Source organism: Poromitra crassiceps (genome assembly GCF_964638095.1).
Source record: "Poromitra crassiceps genome assembly, chromosome: 15".
Taxonomy (NCBI): Eukaryota; Metazoa; Chordata; class Actinopteri; order Beryciformes; family Melamphaidae; genus Poromitra; species Poromitra crassiceps.
Genome location: NC_139634.1, coordinates 34,334,948 through 34,352,759, shown reverse-complemented (window position 1 = coordinate 34,352,759; position 17,812 = coordinate 34,334,948). Strand labels below are relative to the sequence as shown.

The following is a 17,812-nucleotide window of genomic DNA, read 5'->3' as shown; positions in this document are numbered from 1 at the left end:
CTGCCGCCTCAGTGAAAACAACAACGTTAACTAGCTAGCAAGCTAACAGCAGAAACCTACACGCTAGCTTGTTGATACATGCTGAAAACGGCAAATTGGATTGTTTGAAACTATTTTCCAAGGGCACTGCCGCTAAGCGCGCCCATCGCAATCCCACTATGGAGACCTGCGGCGCCAGACTCCTCGGACGGAAGGGAGAGGAGGCTGGCCAGCGAGACTAATCTGTACCATACATGCTTTTGTTTTGATTTCCATTGATGAATGTGTATTGATTGCAATAATTTCAGAATCAACAATAAACGTTCTATCATGTTTTATTGCGTTAGCACATTTTTTAAGCGGTACAACCGCTTCTATGAGTGACTGTGTGTATGAGCATGATATGTAGTCACCTGATAGTTCACCTGAGATGTAGTCACCTGGAAGGGGGTTAGGGGTAGGCAGGTGTGAAAAGTCCCCTGGGCGAATCCATCTCATCCTGGCTCATCCTCCTCCATGCACGGTCAGGCCAGGAGCGGTGGGCAGCTGCAGTGAAGCGCCCGGGGACCAACTTTTTCCAACCGCTGCTGGTCAGAGAAGTGGCTAATCGCGCTGCTAATCAAGCTAGCAAGTGAAACAGGTTTCACTTCCTATACGTACTTCACAATAAAAGCATCCCATTATTTTGTCAGCTGAAAACTCCTTGTAAGGATTTTTGATTTGCGCCATACATATAAAAATAAAGGGGCACACACATTTAGATGCATTCATTCACACTGTCATCTCAAAAGCATGAGCACAAGCACAAAATGAGAGAGCAAAGCAAAATAGTAGCAGACATAAGAGAAACCACACAGCTGTTTTCTAACAACAGACGGCTTACAATTAGCCGGCGCTCCTTGACAAATAGGGTTGTTGGTTCACTTGGTTGAAATGGTCCCAGTGCTGCATTCTGATGGGGACAGAATGAGAGAGAAGTCGGCCCACGTTCGCTCATTAGGCTGGGGAACGAAATGGACGCAAAGTTACCAAGTGGCTGCCAGGTGCTCTCAAATCCACTCTCACACACACACACACACACACACACACACATGCACACACACACATGCACACACACACACAGACGCACACACACACACACACGCATGCACGCACGCACACACAAACACACACACACATTCGCGCACACACACGCATACGCACGCACACACATACACAAACACACACACTGTACACACCTTACACACAAGCACGCACCGCACACACGCATGCACCAGAGACAGACAGAAACACACACGCACACATGAGTGGAAATAAATTACATTTACTCTTGTTAATGCAATAGAGTAACTTTGTACTTTTTAAAGCTTTTTTTTAAGTCAGTAGTTTTACTATACTGTACATCACTATATTTTACATCACATCTAATACAGAGTACAATTCTTTTCTCCATAAATTGGCTGATTGGAAATAACATCTGCATCTGAATCTGCTAAAGTATGTGACACTGTTTATGTACCTGTAGCATTAACTGCTAAAAGTGATCTATGATAGTAATTTAGTTATTGTCAAGTTGTCATGCCAAAGACATCGACAAGTTATGACGCCTTGGTTAATGTCAAGTTCTCATAACGAAGACATCTCAAACAATATCAACTTTGCATTAACAGTGACATAATTTACCGAATGACACTTAATGACAACAGTCATAAACATTCATAAAGCCACCTTAATGTTTATGACAGGTGTCATGACAGCATTATGAACACCCCTTCAAAGAAAGTGTTACCAAACGTGTAATATCACATAACGTTACTCTCTGTCCTCTTGCACGGCATGGGAAAGGCTGTAGCCTACTGTAACTGTCTTATTTCTTACTCTGTATTTCTTACTGTGTACATTTTAAATGAGCTACTTTTTACTTTTACTAAAGTAGATTTTTACGCTAGTCTGTTTAGGCCTACTAATTTCAGCAAACTAACAGTACTTCCTTGAATAATATATTTTGCTACTCTGGACCTGCACACACGCTCTGTGAAGTAGTTGTGAATTGAAATATTACTAATTTGGAGAATATCTCAGAGAATAGCCATGATGTGAAGGTCGCAATAAATATTAGAGAAAAATATTCTGAAATGAATATCTCATGGAACCACTGACAGGGTGGAAAATGGAGTTTATTCATCCATTTTTTTTAAAGCACTTTGTGATGAACGTCTTTGTTAGACAGAATTTATGAATAAATTTGACATGACTTGATTTGGTTGCTCTGTCAGAGCTCAACTGACGTACAGTATTCATGTGCTGTCATTTGTGTTTGGAGAAGAACTACAAGATGGATGTTCAGGGGTAGACATCCCCCTCTCCTGTATCTTCCTCCTCCAGATGCACTGAAAATGCTCCTACATTATCTGGCGCGGTTATTCTTTACGCAAGAATCAGTTGGAGCTGATCGATTATAGGTGTTTTAGGTCCAGGCGGCTTTTCGGCTAATGATATTAATAAATAGCTGCATATGAGACGTTGTCAGACTGTAAACGATGATGGAAGGGGCGGAACTCTACAGTCCACTCTACTGCCAAAACCCCGAAATATTGTCCGTCTGTCCCAGAGTCATATTAATCTTCAGACTGATAGACTCTGAGTCTTATTAGTCTTCAGACTGATAGACTCTTGAGTCTTATTAGTCTTCAGACTGATAGACTCTTGAGTCTTATTAGTCTTCAGACTGATAGACTCTGAGTCTTATTAGTCTTCAGACTGATAGACTCTGAGTCTTATTAGTCTTCAGACTGATAGACTCTGAGTCTTATTAGTCTTCAGACTGATAGACTCTGAGTCTTATTAGTCTTCAGACTGATAGACTCTGCGGTTCCCAGAATGCTACTTTCCTAGAGAGTTTCAAAATGCTTGGCTTTAGGTGCCAGTCGGCACCAATTCAGATTCTGCTTATGTTTGCAATGTTGGCAAGGTAAAGAGTAAAGTGGCTTTTACTGTTCAGTCACCCTGGATAAGAGCTAAACATCTGAAATGTCAACGTAAGCTTTCTCTCAACCTGTGTGTGCAGCGCTTTTTTTATATTTGGGAGGAAAAACGGCTAGTAAGATGGCTGGCACCGTTTCAGAGTGCACCCTTCATTAAACAGGGAGAGGCCAAGCGATGCCAAGGCATTGTCCTCTGTTCAAGTTTAGAGTGGATTGAACTCGAAAAACAAAAAAGTGGTAGCCTACAAGAAAAAAACCTGCCAAATAAAGTTACAGGCAAAGCCATCTTCAGTCCAAGTATGCATCCATGATATGAAACTCTCGAAAGTGATGTACTCCAGCCAGCAGTCACTCATTATGTCATGTGATTAACTAACCAACCAACATCAGAAAGAAGAGAAATGGCCTTCACTTCAATGGTGTCCCTGTCACTCAAAACTACAAATCTAGAACAAGGAACGTATTTGATCTGCAGGATAACGTTAGTTCTTTGTGCCTCAGTATCCATTCAGTTTGGGTTTTTGGTTTACTTGGCAAGAACAGCAAAGGTAGCTAAGGGACACGCCACTCAAATCTATTTAGGCGTCACTGTGTGCTGCATTCAGAGGAAGGTCTTTGGAGCCATTGAGGTGGAAGGGAACTCATCAATGTTTTAAATGCAGTGAGGCACCATAGGTTCCAGAGGGTTGGAAAAAAGCTTGTATGCCTTAAATAGCCTCTCAAGCCGAGTGAAAGCGTTGTCACAGACACAGTATTGCAATTAGCATAGGGGAAGGAGAGGAAGTGCATTTCAGCTGGTGTTAACACACAACACCTCCATAGGCCCTTCCATTTAGACTCATGTATAATACTGTAGTTGCAGTTATTATTTTTGGGGTCAAATGAGGATCAGTTTGGACAGTGGAATTTGAAAACAAGTAATACTTATGCTATAGCCTATTGTGTCATATTTATTGCAACCTGATATCGTGACAAAGCGTGTAATAGACCCGCCGGCTTACCATGTCAGTGTCACATTCTCAGTCCAGCGTGAGCAGCTACTTCCTAGTTACAGCACCGCCCAGCTGCCAGCGTGAGCAGCTACTTCCTAGTTACAGCACCGCCCAGCTGCCAGCGTGAGCAGCTACTTCCTAGTTACAGCACCGCCCAGCTGCCAGTAGGCATGGGTCGATTTCCGGTTTTACCGGTTCGGTTTGGTGTACGAGCCCAAACCGGTTTGATCACGTGCGAACCGAAAAAACCTATTTATTTTTTTATTTTTTTTGCCAGTCCATTCTGATTGCACTATTGTTCGTATTAGCCTCTTCTCAAGTTGCACTAGTATGCAAAAGTCTTATTTTGTTTATTATGTTGATGTTTGAAGAAAAGTTAAGCTGAATAGTTATGAGAAATAAATACAGGGTGTGTTTGTTACACAGGTGTCCTGCTTCTTTTTATTCAGTATCATTGCTGGTTGACAATACCAGCTTAGAGGTGTATTATCGCTATCAGGTTGACTGAAGTTGCACTACAGACAGTTATGGGCCACACTCGGGAGCCCTGCTTAAAAAATAAATAAATAAAAAAAAAAAATTACAAAAAAAATCGGTATACCGGTTCGATCCGGTTTAGACGGCAATATCGAACCGGTTTTAAAATTTTCAAACCGACCCAGCCCTAGCTGCCAGCGTGAGCAGCTACTTTCTAGTTACAGCACCGTCCAGCTGCCAGCGTGAGCAGCTACTTCCTAGTTACATCACCGCCCAGCTGCCAGCGTGAGCAGCTACTTCCTAGTTACATCACCGCCCAGCTGCCAGCGTGTGCAGCTACTTCCTAGTTACATCATCGCCCAGCTGCCAGCGTGAGCAGCTACTACCTAGTTACATCACCGCCCAGCTGCCAGCGTGAGCAGCTACTTCCTAGTTACATCACCACCCAGCTGCCAGCGTGAGCAGCTACTTCCTAGTTACAGCACCGCCCAGCTGCCAGCGTGAGCAGCTACTTCCTAGTTACAGCACCGCCCAGCTGCCAGCGTGAGCAGCTACTTCCTAGTTACATCACCGCCCAGCTGCCAGCGTGAGCAGCTACTTCCTAGTTACATCACCACCCAGCTGCCAGCGTGAGCAGCTACTTCCTAGTTACATCACCGCCCAGCTGCCAGCGTGAGCAGCTACTTCCTAGTTACATCATCGCCCAGCTGCCAGCGTGAGCAGCTACTACCTAGTTACATCACCGCCCAGCTGCCAGCGTGTGCAGCTACTTCCTAGTTACATCATCGCCCAGCTGCCAGCGTGAGCAGCTACTTCCTAGTTACATCACCGCCCAGCTGCCAGCGTGAGCAGCTACTTCCTAGTTACATCATCGCCCAGCTGCCAGCGTGAGCAGCTACTACCTAGTTACATCACCGCCCAGCTGCCAGCGTGAGCAGCTACTTCCTAGTTACATCACCACCCAGCTGCCAGCGTGAGCAGCTACTTCCTAGTTACATCACCGCCCAGCTGCCAGCGTGAGCAGCTACTTCCTAGTTACATCATCGCCCAGCTGCCAGCGTGAGCAGCTACTTCCTAGTTACATCATCGCCCAGCTGCCAGCGTGAGCAGCTACTTCCTAGTTACATCACCACCCAGCTGCCAGCGTGAGCAGCTACTTCCTAGTTACATCACCGCCCAGCTGCCAGCGTGAGCAGCTACTTCCTAGTTACAGCACCGCCCAGCTCTGCAAGCGAGCCAACGTGAGCTGCTGGATCTCCAGCCGTGGCTTCGGCTCGACTGAGTGGCGCAACAGCGGGGGAGACTCGGTGTAACTATTGTGAGGCCGTTTCCTGGTTATGTTTAGGCGAGTAAAACAAGTTGTTTGGGTTTATGCGAGTAAAACAACTTAGTTCAGGTTAGGTTTATGCTTTGGTTCGGGGTCAAAAACGGGACATGTCGGGGGCATAAACTGGCGCTCTCGCGATGAGGAAGTTGGGAGCGGGGGAGCCAGGTGCACCCCATCTCCCTCCTGTCTCTAACGTGTTTTGCGTCTACTTGAATGTCGCAATCCCGTGGCGTCACTTTCACCCTGCGCTCCCCCTGCTGGTGTAGTACCTTCATACACCGTGTACTTGAGCCAAAACATAACATCGTAACACTGACACGGTGCCTCGGCGGCTCTATTACACGATTTGTGCTGATTTATTTATATTTTCCTTAAAAGGCTTATCGGCTGTGCTGTGCAGTGGCTTTTTTTTGGCAAGACCTTATGGGACAAGGACAACTACAGAGAGCCAAAAAAAGAGAGGATAAAATAAATGATTTTTCATTTTTAAAAAGATTAAAGTGGCACTAATATGTGGGTATGTATTGTCCCAGAAAACACACACACATACACGCACGCACGCAGGCACGTACACACCACACACACACACACACACACACACAAAACTATGAAATGTTTTTCAATGTTGGACAAAAGTAGATTACCACGTTGAGTTATGAGGGGATAGGAAATTTGCTGTATTTTCCTGTGCGGAAATACTGGCAGGCAGACTTGTGAAAAATCATAAATTAAAGGTTGCAGGTTTGATCCCCACAACAACCATCTCTTCTCAAAGCGTCTTTTAAGTCTTTAAAGCAAGACACTGAACTACCTGTTCACTCATTGTACAGTAAGTGTGTCTGCTAAAAGGTCTCGCATAATTGAAATCTATAAGATTGTGCAGAACGGAACCTACAGCTCACAATGCCGAAAATAAATCACGCTTTGAGCCATTAAATGTCTCTGTCCATAAATATGTCACAGATAATTCATTGCAGACAAATTGCTGACATTCTGCTGCTTTATTTGCTGTAGAACTCGCTGTTCCCGAGACGTTGCTAATGGTCACAGTTTAATTCAGTCAATGTGTGAGAATGAAACCTTCTTGTTAGGAGCCGAGTGATGGCTGAGTTAATCACCACGTCGGACCTTCAGCCATGAATTCATTCAACTGTTCTTTGCATGACAACAGGTTGGCTAAAAATACGCTTGGTGCCGCTACTATAAATGTTAGCTTATCTGCTACAGTACATGTAACGTAACGTTGGCCAGCGGGTAGTGCTTTATAGTAAGAAAACCTCACTCTCTGAAAGCTCCAGAGCTCCTGGGCTTTAGCCTCCTAGCTAGAGCATCCCCCTCCCATGCTGAGGGTTCCCGGTTCGATCCCCAGCTGTGGGGGGAGGGGGGGAGACTACACTACGCGGGCTACATTGGTGTCGTGACCCGGGTGCGAGTGAGGTTTAGACGCCGAAGCGAAGCTGTACCTACGCTGTACCCACAAGTTTCATTTAGGCGTCCTTGTTAACAGGTGGAGCCGTTCACATCACACGCGCGCGTGCCACGCTGACGCCGCGCCGAAGGCACGCTCACGCCACGCCGACGCGATCACTCAGGCCTGACGCCGAATTTCCAAGCGTGACGCTGAAGCCGTGAAGCCCTGAGGCATGAAGTCAATGGGGGTTGTGGGCGGGTTCAAGGCGCGAGAGTAGGCGCTGAGAGGAGCTGAGAGGAAAAGAGAAGGCGTCTTGTGTGAACGGTAACGGCCGGGACACACATCTTGCATGTGCGTGGCGTGTGCGTGTGCATGGCGTGCTTGCTGTGGCTGGCACGCCCGCGGCATCCACACAGGCAGCGTGGCTGGTGCGTGGCAGCTGCTGCGCTGCTGTCTGTCTGCCAACTGTCTTCCTATAGAGTTTACCTTTTATTAAATTTGCTATAAACAATACAATGATGATTTTAACTGAAGATCGCTTGGGCTCACTTCAGAATCGAGGCAGTATGATTTGTGTGTGTGTGTGTGTGTGTGTCTGTGTGTGTGTGGTGGGGAGGGGAGGAACGAAGCCACGTTGTAGCCTGGTTTTCAGAGGGCAGGAGAACTGCAGCTGTGTGCTCAGCTCATCCTCTCGTCTCAAATCAAAACGAGCCTTGATTGGCTGTGGCTGCCCCTGTAAAATATCATTGTAATGTCTTTTTGTGTCTATTTGTGTAGAGACGCTAGAGACACGTGCGCGGAAAGCTGAAAAAATAGGCTTCGCTTCTATTCTCTAGATGACGCGCGTCTCACGCTCGCAAGACACGCGCCTGAGACGCGCGTCTGATGCCGGTGGTGTGGCTGCTGTAACCTGTTAACATGGGAACCGAAATGAAAACGCCACGCCTGCTTCAAGCTTCAGTTCTGCTTTACGTTCGGCGTCCTGTGTGAACGAGGGCTTGGGGGGGTGAGTGTAACGTTGGCCAGCGGTCGTGCTGTGCAGTAAGTTAGTAGACCTCACTCTCCAAGACCTCGAGAGACACTCTAGCGACAGATGCTAGAGCTGATGGGCTAGAGCATCTGCCTCCCATGCCCTAGGTTCCCGGGTCGATCTCCAGCTGCGGGGGGGGGGCTACACAACGCGGGTTACACACATACAAACTCACACACATCCTAGTATCCGCTGCTCTCCACAGAGCCTTGCGTACCTGCTCGATGTCTGCTGAGACTTTCAAGGAACTTAATCGAGCGGAGTGGCAGCTGGCGTGAGAGAATGCAGCGTTGTTTATGTGCCGTGTAAAGTTTTAGCGTTGTGTTCGTCGTCGTTTATCCGGATTTGCATCCCCTTGTTCTCCTTCATGGGCCTTGCGGGCCGGCTTAGCTCTGACTGTTGTTTACCACACTCTGCTCGCTCCCGCAGGACTCCAACGCAGCTGTAATGGAAAACATCAGATGGCTACCGGACGAGCAGTCTTCAGTTTAGGAAGAGAGGAAATAGGAGATGAATCTTGTTGAAAAAATAGACATAGACGTCTGAGATGGAGTGCGCTTCAAAACGATTGGCGGGTTGCTTAAGCGAATGTGAGCATTTCAAATTCATCCTGAGCTCCTGTGATGATAGAAGGCGGCTCAAGGATGGCTTTACAAAGAGAACAGGTTGTTGCACATTTGCGGAGGAGAATGTCCGTTTTGTGTTTTTCTTGAGCTCGTCTTTTTACCGTGGTAGCGGGGCTTTTGATCCATCCGCAATGCCGATCTGATGGTGTCGGCCATGTCCAAGTACATCTGTCATCCTTTTACTCAGTGTTCACCTCATTATGCATGCATCAACGCATAGTGCCCTTCAAAGGAGGCACAACGGAGTCGTACAGTATATGTCAAGGCCTTGGTGCCGTGTAACGCGTTCTGAATAAACACCAGCGCCGTCCCGCCTGCATAGAGCACATTTACTGCCTGCCTCCTTTTTAATGAGAGGTGATTTCGAAAAAGCATTTTCTTCACATCATTTTCTTCGCATACACTCAGAGACAGTTTCCCTATTACTTGATTTTCTGACAGCATTGATCATCTTATCGCATAATATAGTTAGTATTGTACAGAGGTGGAAAGTAACTAAGTACATTAGGTACTCTACTTACAATTTTGAGGTAATGCCACTTTTATATTGTACTTTTTACTCCACTACATTTTGTCTGAGGACTGGAGTTATTAGTTACATGCAAGGTTTTGCATGCAAAACATACCGTTAGGGTAGGCGACTAGGCGTGTTAGGGTTTAAACTCCCCAACAGTATATGGAGGCAGTTAGACTTGCAATATTAAAATATGTCTTAATGCATCATAATTTTACATCCTGAAAGGGACCGTTCTTCAGAATGAGTACTTTTACTTTTGATACTTAAAGGGGGACTAACCCCCTAGATATGTATTAGAACAGTGATTTGAAAATACCTGTGGAAAAAACCAAGAAATGACATATACTCTTGTCTATACTAGACTCTTTGGCTGTGTTAAGTCAAGATTTTTTTTCGGAAATCGACGCCATTACAGTTTGCCTACTGCCTCAAAAATAATTTATTTGAGAGGGGCAATATCTTTATAAATATCAACAACTAGCCAACGCTGGTGGCCTGTATGGAAACAGAAAATCCTGAAATGGTTGATAGTTATATCAATTTGGCCATTCAGTGGCGAACTAGAAATTTAATTATTTTTCTGCATGTATCTCTATGGAAACTACTCAAACTACGTTACGAGAGCAAAGTGACATGGGCTCGTTAACAGCAGCACACCCACAATAGGACAAACCTCTCGCTCTGGGGTAACACAATGCGAGATTTCTCCACGTAATTCCCTCGTCTAACTAGAGATAAACCGCGCAATGAAATCCGTTTTTAATTTGCGTTTTGGGGCTTTTCGTGATTCTTGTTGAAAGTTACAACACCTCTGATTTTTCCTCTCAGGGCGCAGGCAGAGCAGGGCAGAGACACACACACGCACGCACACGCAGAGCTCACACACACACAGACAGAGCCAGTCGCTCTGCTCTGCTGACTTCAAAGCCCCCGCCTCTCACTGCTGCTGTGTGCTGCTGCCGCGCGCCCCCGCGGGTGCATGAGAGAGCAGACTTTCCCGTTTGACTGGCCGAGAGAAAGTGCTTCCAAGTCGGACTGATAGCCGCGGAAATGTCAGACTGTGCTCTCTCTGCTCTGGCCGAGTCCGAGAGAGCCCAGCTGCTGCTGCGCGCGCGCCCGGAGCTTGGTGCTAGTGCATGAGGTTACAGTAGACTCTCTCCCGCCCGCTCCCGCCTGGCTGGGCTGGAGACAGTGCTTCCAACTCGGACTGATAATATAAACATCATCATTCGAGCTTATCCAGGTAAGATATTAATAAAGTAGTGACACATTCAGTGGGAAACTAACTATAATTAAGACATGTGCCAACTTTGACGACGTTTGGTTCAGTATTTTAAGAGCAAACTTCAATAGGAATAGGCTTGGAGTTCTGAGGAGCCAAAAGGGTACAGGGGGGGTAGGGGAGTAATTATCTTGAAATCCCATAGTCTTTGGGTCACCGTGACGTCACGACGTGTCAAATATCCCATTCATTTGAGAAAAAAAAAAAAAGCAGTGTTCGACCTTTAGAGGGCGCTTATGCCAGGTATGCTGCTGAAAAATGATACAAATGGTAAAATGGCAACAGTTTGGTGTCAAATGTGGAAATTTTGACCAGAATTCTTCACACATCACCCCCAAAGTCATATATATTGGTTAAAAGCTGAAAAAAAGTGTTTTGGAGGTTAGTTACACTTTAAGTACATTTTACTCCAAATACTTCTATACTTTTACTCTAATTACGTAAACTTTTGAATGCAGGAACTTTTACTTGTAATGAAGTAGCCTACTTGTCCTTTATGATTTTGCTACTTTTACTTACTAGGCATCTCGTGTGCTATGTGCGCTCGATTCCTAGGCTCGCCCTCTGCACACGGTCTCACACCTTGCCTGCTCTATTTACGCATGCGGGTGTGTGTGTGGCTCAAAATGTTATTGCCCTTAAGTTTACATGCACGTGTGTGTGTGCCCCTTAAGTTTACATCAATGCCTATGACATCATCAGTTATGTCACAATGCCTCCTATGACATCATCAATGGCATCATCAGTTGTATGAATGTCTCCTATGACATCATCAGTGGGACACAAATTGAAACAGAGAACAAACAAACATTGCCCACATGCTCCCTTTTATATAGACAGACAGACAGACAGACAGACAGACAGATAGATAGATAGATAGATAGATAGATAGATAGATAGATAGATAGATAGATAGATAGATAGATAGATAGATAGAAGTAAAGGATTTCTGTACTTTCTTCACCACTGGTATTGTATCAAATCGTGTCATGTCATGATGTAATGGGCTGCAGGGTGATATATGTGTAGGCAAACTCTGTGACCCAGTTGACAGGCAGCATCTGCTCAGCTCAAGTGTCCTCAAGCCAGATACAGAATCACATTATTTCCATGCGTCTATGCTCCTTGTAGGCATTTTACATTTCAGCGAACTTCCCAGCGCACAGTTTAAAACTCAATGACCCTCGGGTACGTAGTGGGCATGCTCATCCCTATCGCTGCCGGCCCCCTCCCTCCCTCCCAAGCAATATGCCGCCAATAAACCAATGCTGTGCAGAATTAATCATTACTGCGATGCCAGCTGATGGCCAGGCTGTGGGACGTGCGTACTGATAACAAATGGCTCTGCCCTTCGCTGACCCCGCTAGTGGCAGATGACGCCTGGCTGTGCGACACAAATTCCCATTGAATAATCATTATGCCAGGGCACCGCGGGGGAATTAATAAACTAGCAAATTGACTGGCTCCAATCAGGACACAGTGTACACACACTATGTGTCGTCTAAATCCTCTGTGACGGCTGGAGGATAGCGTCGAGCCGCGTGCGGCGGTCCGACTGTGGCTTAGCGCTTCAAGTCGGTTTGTTTGCCCTTCCATCCACCTGTCGAACGTGAGGTTGATATATTCATGAAAAGCACACCTGTGTTAGAAAGGAGGATTTTCAGGAATGAAGAAAGAAGTGAGAAACAAAAAAAAAAAACACAACGCTGAAAGTCGAAGTTTAGCCGGCGACAGCAATATGCTAAACCTCCGTAAAACTCCAGACTGCGCCGAGGAAACAGGTGTCTATAACTGTTTGACATCAACACACTGATACAGAACTGAAAACTCGAAAGCAAAAGTTTCTGCATCACAGCAGCGATATACTTTCTAATATCTTGTTGTGAGCCATGACTCGGACCAAAAACCCACAAGTCAGAGCACAGTTCAAGGGTGTTGTTTACCGAGTGTTTGAGTAGAAGATACAGGGGGCGCTGAGGCCAGATTGTGCACCAGATGAGAAGAGCAGGGACTTGAGTTGTAGCGTGGCTGTGGAGGCCAAGTGGAACCAGGTTACCAGGCGGAACCAGGCTGCCCAACCTCAGCCTCGAGGTGGGCTGGAGGTGCGGCAGAGCAAAGCCATGATGGCAGTGTGGCTTGAGAAGTCCATGAGAGGCTCATCAGTCAGTCAAATGATTGTACATTTTCCATTCCATTTTGTTACATTTGATGATCTGGACACTCCCATCCAGAGCAGCTTTAGCGTGAGCGAGTAGACTGCTATAGTACAATATGGAAGACTGCTATAGTACAATATGGAAATGGAGCCAGCTGCTTCACTGGCTGCTGTGGAGACGGTCTCTCAGCTCGGCTGCCCTGCTGTCCTGTGCTGCAACACAGTCCCACCACATCTCTCACAAAGGAAGATGCTACATGGTACATTACTCCATCATGAAAGCATGATGTGACCTGTTATCTATAGTGTCACACCATTTTTACATGTCCGTCATGGGAAAAGGTTATCTTAAAACAACTTTAAAACAACATAGTCTGCCTTCAAATTTAAATTTATATTAACGTTAATGTTTGAAATCAAAGTAACCCACTAAAATTAAAAAGAACAATCTGATTTTTGTGTGTGTGTGTGTGTGTGTGTGTGTGTGGGCAATTCACTTTCCAACCCAGTTCAAGATCACTGACACTAAATCCAATCTGACGCTCCACACTGAAATGAGAGCGCGGATCTACGGCACATTACAGCGGGGTTCCCCAATTTACGAATGGTCCAGTGTGCAGTCTGGCACTCGGAGTGGCTATTTCCGAACGCACCCTAAACAGTGGGCAGCCAGCAGGAGCAGCAGGTGTGTGCTGATCCACTGATTGCAGGCTGCGAAATGGCTGAAAATAACGGCGTTACCACAGCCGTCACAACGGCTGTGGTAACGCCTTTTAACGACTTTTACTTTTAGTACATAAGTATTTGATAGTTGATGCACTGGACTTCTAATTGAGTCATATGTGAGAGAACTTTCACTTCACTTCTACTTGAGTTGTTCTTTGTCAAAGTAGCTCTAGTTGAATTTAAGTACACGTTGTGAATACTCGTTCCACCTCTAATTGCAATGCCATTCCTTTGATTTGTCTATGTGACCTTTTTACAAAAGAGTAAGCGGTGAACAAACCTATAACCATTATCTCTAATCATTGCCAACTGTCGCTATGTTCACAAATTAATCTATAGCCATTATGACTATTAGCTCCCTCGGTTGTGTTTTTCTCCGCCCATGAGGACGATTCGAAAGGGCAACAGAGATGTTCCCTCAGAGACCATGAGGAGGACTCTTGGAAAGGGCAACAGAGATGTTCCCTCAGAGACCTGCGAGCGAGCAAGCCTGCCATTAGAGAGGCAATACATCTGATGTGGTTCATGGGTTACTGTACAGGCTGATCTGTGGCCTGTCAAGACTCGTTAGTGTTCACGCAGTTGGAGATGGCGAACCGAAACATAATCTCCCCTCCCCTCCCCTCCCCCCCCCCCACAAGCTACGAGAGAGTATCACACCAATCTTTTCTTTAGGGCAAAGTCAACCTTGTTCTTGTAAATCCTTTTGTAAGTGAAACAATCGTCAAAATCCTACCAGCCAATTTCTATGAATATATACAGTGTACTCTATCTCCCCCGCACACTTTTATACAAAGAGCACACGGCTGCACTTTTGCTTTCTCTTATGATCTTTCCCCCCCAGCTCAACGGCGGTTGGTCTCACTCCTCAATACATCACCCAGCTGCTCTCCCAAAATGTACTTCAATTGAAAGTTTAGATTGTTAATGAGTTTTATGATCTTTCAGTCCTGTTTAAAACCCACGTTATTGTTTCAACAATACATGCGCATCGATAAGAAACTGCATTTTTCTCCCCTATGAATGTATTAGTCTTTGACAGATACACGGGGATGCACGATATTTTTTGGGCTGATATTCCATATGCTGATATTTTCCATCTCTTTTGGTCGATTGGCGATATTGATATAATGTGCACATTCTTCTTCCACCTAATTTCAGAGAACATCAAGTCTCTCCTGTAGTGGAATTACACGTTGTTATTATTATGCCTACACTTATCGTGATGGCCCCAATGGCAGATGCAGGCATGAATAAATAAACACAATGCTTTTCAAGCGAGCATTTATCAAGCATTGAGCATGTGGGCATAATTAAAGTGTCATTTTATCGGCCTGTTATATCAGCAGAAATGTTTATTTCCAGGTGGTGGCGATGTTTCATCTTAAGCCTTTAATCTTTTCTTTGTGTGTTTCCCCAGGTTTTATGGGACACAATGGCTACGCCGGCCCATGTGAACACAAGTACTGCGGATTGGGACATCACTGTGTGGTCAACCACGAGACCGGCCAAGGGGAGTGTAACTGTTTGGACCGCTGTAAACCGCACTATAAGCCTGTGTGCGGCTCGGATGGCAAGCTGTACCAGAACCACTGTGAGCTGCACCGGGCATCGTGCCTCGGAGGCCACAGGATTACCATCATGCACAGTGAGGAGTGCTTCTACAAAGGTAAGAGCTCACACCTGACCTTTTTATATGAAGGGATGTGCATGGCCTCTAGTGCATATTGTATGTCTTGCACTGTCTGTGGTGTCCTGTTTGCCCTGTATGGTTTGATTTGATTGGGTTTGAGGAGTTTGATTCTTACTATTGACAGGGCTACAAAAGTATCATAGTACTGTATATAGTATACATGAATTACTACATTTTGAAGTATGGTTCTGCACCAATAGTTGGGTTTCCGTCCAAACGTATCGCAAATTTGAATCGAATTTTCAGAAAGTCTGCAAAAGAAAATGCGTAATAATTCGCGTTTCTATCCGCTGCTATTATGCGAATATAGAGCTGTCAATCACCCGTGTTTTATGGCTGTCTGCCTCTGCTGATCTGCTGCTAGACCCGATACATGTGTGGTCTTGGAGGCAGGCAGCGACCAAGCTCTATTAAAGCAGGACTAAACCCCAAAACACTTTTTTTCAGCTTTTTACCAATATGACTTTGGGGGTGGTGTGTGAAGAATTCTGGTCAAAATGTCCACATTTGAGACCAAACTGTTACCATTGTACCATTTGTATCCTTTTCAGCAGCATAAGTTCCCTCTTGAACACTGCTTTTTTTGTGCCCTCAAATGAATGCGATATTTGGTACATCGTGACGTTACGGTGGGGTTAGCACGCGCCCCACTCATGTGAAAAATTGTTTTGCACGGTGGCTCAGTGGTAGAGCTGTCGCCTCGCAGTCAGAAGGTCCTGAGTTCGATTCTCGCCTGGGACACTGTGAGCGCTGTGGTTGTGTTCCCCCCCATATCTTCAGTGCCCACTGCCCAGGTGGGGTATCTCGTCGTAAGGGCCTTTATGTCTGTGTGGAGTTTGCATGTTCTCCCCGTGCTCCCCCAGGGGGGTTCCTCCGTATATAGCCCCCCCCCCCCCATTAAAAACATGCAGAAGATCAGATCGTCATCGTCATCCGACCAGTGACGACAACATCCGAAGTCGGTCCCCGGGCGCTGTACGAGAAAAGCGATCACTGCTCCTGGCCTGCCCCCCGGAGGAAAGGACAAGCCAGGATGGGTTAAATGCAGAGGACAAATTTCACCGGCCACCGTCAGCATGTGTGTGTTTGTGGCCATCCGTGCATGTGTTGATGTGTAATCGTGTGACAATAAAGACGGGCTTGTCCGTCTGAAATCGGGCTTGTCCGTCTGAAATCGTGTGATTATTACTGTAGTTCACGCGGCGCGAGCCCTTTAAGACCAATGCATCCATGGGTAATGCCTACTGTGGCTAATATTAGCCGCTAGTTAGTTATGTTATATGGCAGTAAAACGCCACTGAATGACCAAATTGATATAACTTTTAACCATTTCGAGTAACACTGTTTCCATACGGATCACCAGCGTTAGTTTGTTGTTTATAACGTGGCTATATTCATAACGTTTTCTATCTCGGATGCGTTATTTCGAATCCCAGATAGGTTACGCCAAAACCACCCCCGAATTGTGTTCTGGCGCAAAGCGAGTGGGTTTCAGGACGAAACAGTCTCGAGCCACTAACGTTATCTTTAGAGCACAATATTCCTGGAATGCAAGTTTAACTAAACAGTTACATGTCCTCTGCATTCTACATCAAATGAAGATATTACGGGTTGTTTTATTTTGTATGTTACATACTTATATGCCAAGATATCTTACTTTATGGGGGAGGAATTCTGCCAGCTAAAGGAGGGAGTATAGGCGGCCATCTTGCCTGCAGAGTTTTCAAATCAAGTAGAATACCGTTTTGCAAGAAATCTGGGGGGTTTAGTCCTGCTTTAAACACATCAATGTTAACGTAACGCTATTCATTTCAAGTTTCTTGATGATCTACAAAGGTACAATAAAATGCAATTTCTGGATTACCAGGTGCCGCTGTTCAACTAACGTTACATATAATCCACGGAGCAGTTAGTAAGTGAATACAATTTCATTAAATTCTAGAAGTGAATCACAGTAAAAGTTAATATCCCAGTCTTCTTCTGTTTGAACACCACGGCGGGCAGTCTAAAAACTGTGCTGCTTATTTCACATTATCTACCTTACAAGTGTCTAGCCCTATTGTACTGTAGGCTACTCCCACATGTCATGTTTTGCGATGATCAAGGCAACGTGAAACTGCATAGTTTTTGAATGGAGAGACAACGGAATATTCGTTTAATCTGTTTCCACTGTACTTATCGCATTTTCCTTTTATCGATACACCCGACTTTTCCACCCTCCCTCAAGCATGAAAACTTTTTTGCGATATTTGGATCCCCCCCCCCCAGCGTTTTCCACTCAGTTTTTGTATGCTCAAAGTGAAATTTTGCATAAAAACAGGTGGATGGAAACCCAACTAACCAGGATAGATTTCTCTACATTTAGTGTAGTTAGTGACTCTGTGGAAGAAAACTCAGGACAAGTGAGTGGCAGTTTGACAAATGTATTCAATCTGCAGGTTGGGAGCCAAGGAATTCACATCTGGAGAGAGTTTTATAGTGTTGAATATTCATGAGTATGTTAATACCGAATATAATAAAGCTATTAGTCAAAAGGTATAAGGTCATATAACAAACCAATTATAATAATTATAGTTGTAGCACACAGAGATGCGTAAGAGGTGATAAGTAAGA

The 17,812-nt window shown here is 45.3% G+C and overlaps 1 protein-coding gene across 2 annotated transcripts in view; it reads left to right on the top strand.

The window, feature by feature from the left end:
• The window catches only part of fstl5 (follistatin-like 5), a gene marked incomplete at both ends in the record, with an annotated part of 182,649 nt that overhangs the window by 28,290 nt on the left and 136,547 nt on the right, over nucleotides 1–17,812 (top strand). For both annotated transcript variants that reach the window (XM_083651485.1, XM_083651484.1), the window contains one exon: nucleotides 14,927–15,175. In XM_083651485.1, the coding sequence (XP_083507611.1) occupies nucleotides 14,927–15,175 (249 nt within the window). The remainder of the gene's footprint in view (nucleotides 1–14,926; nucleotides 15,176–17,812) is intronic.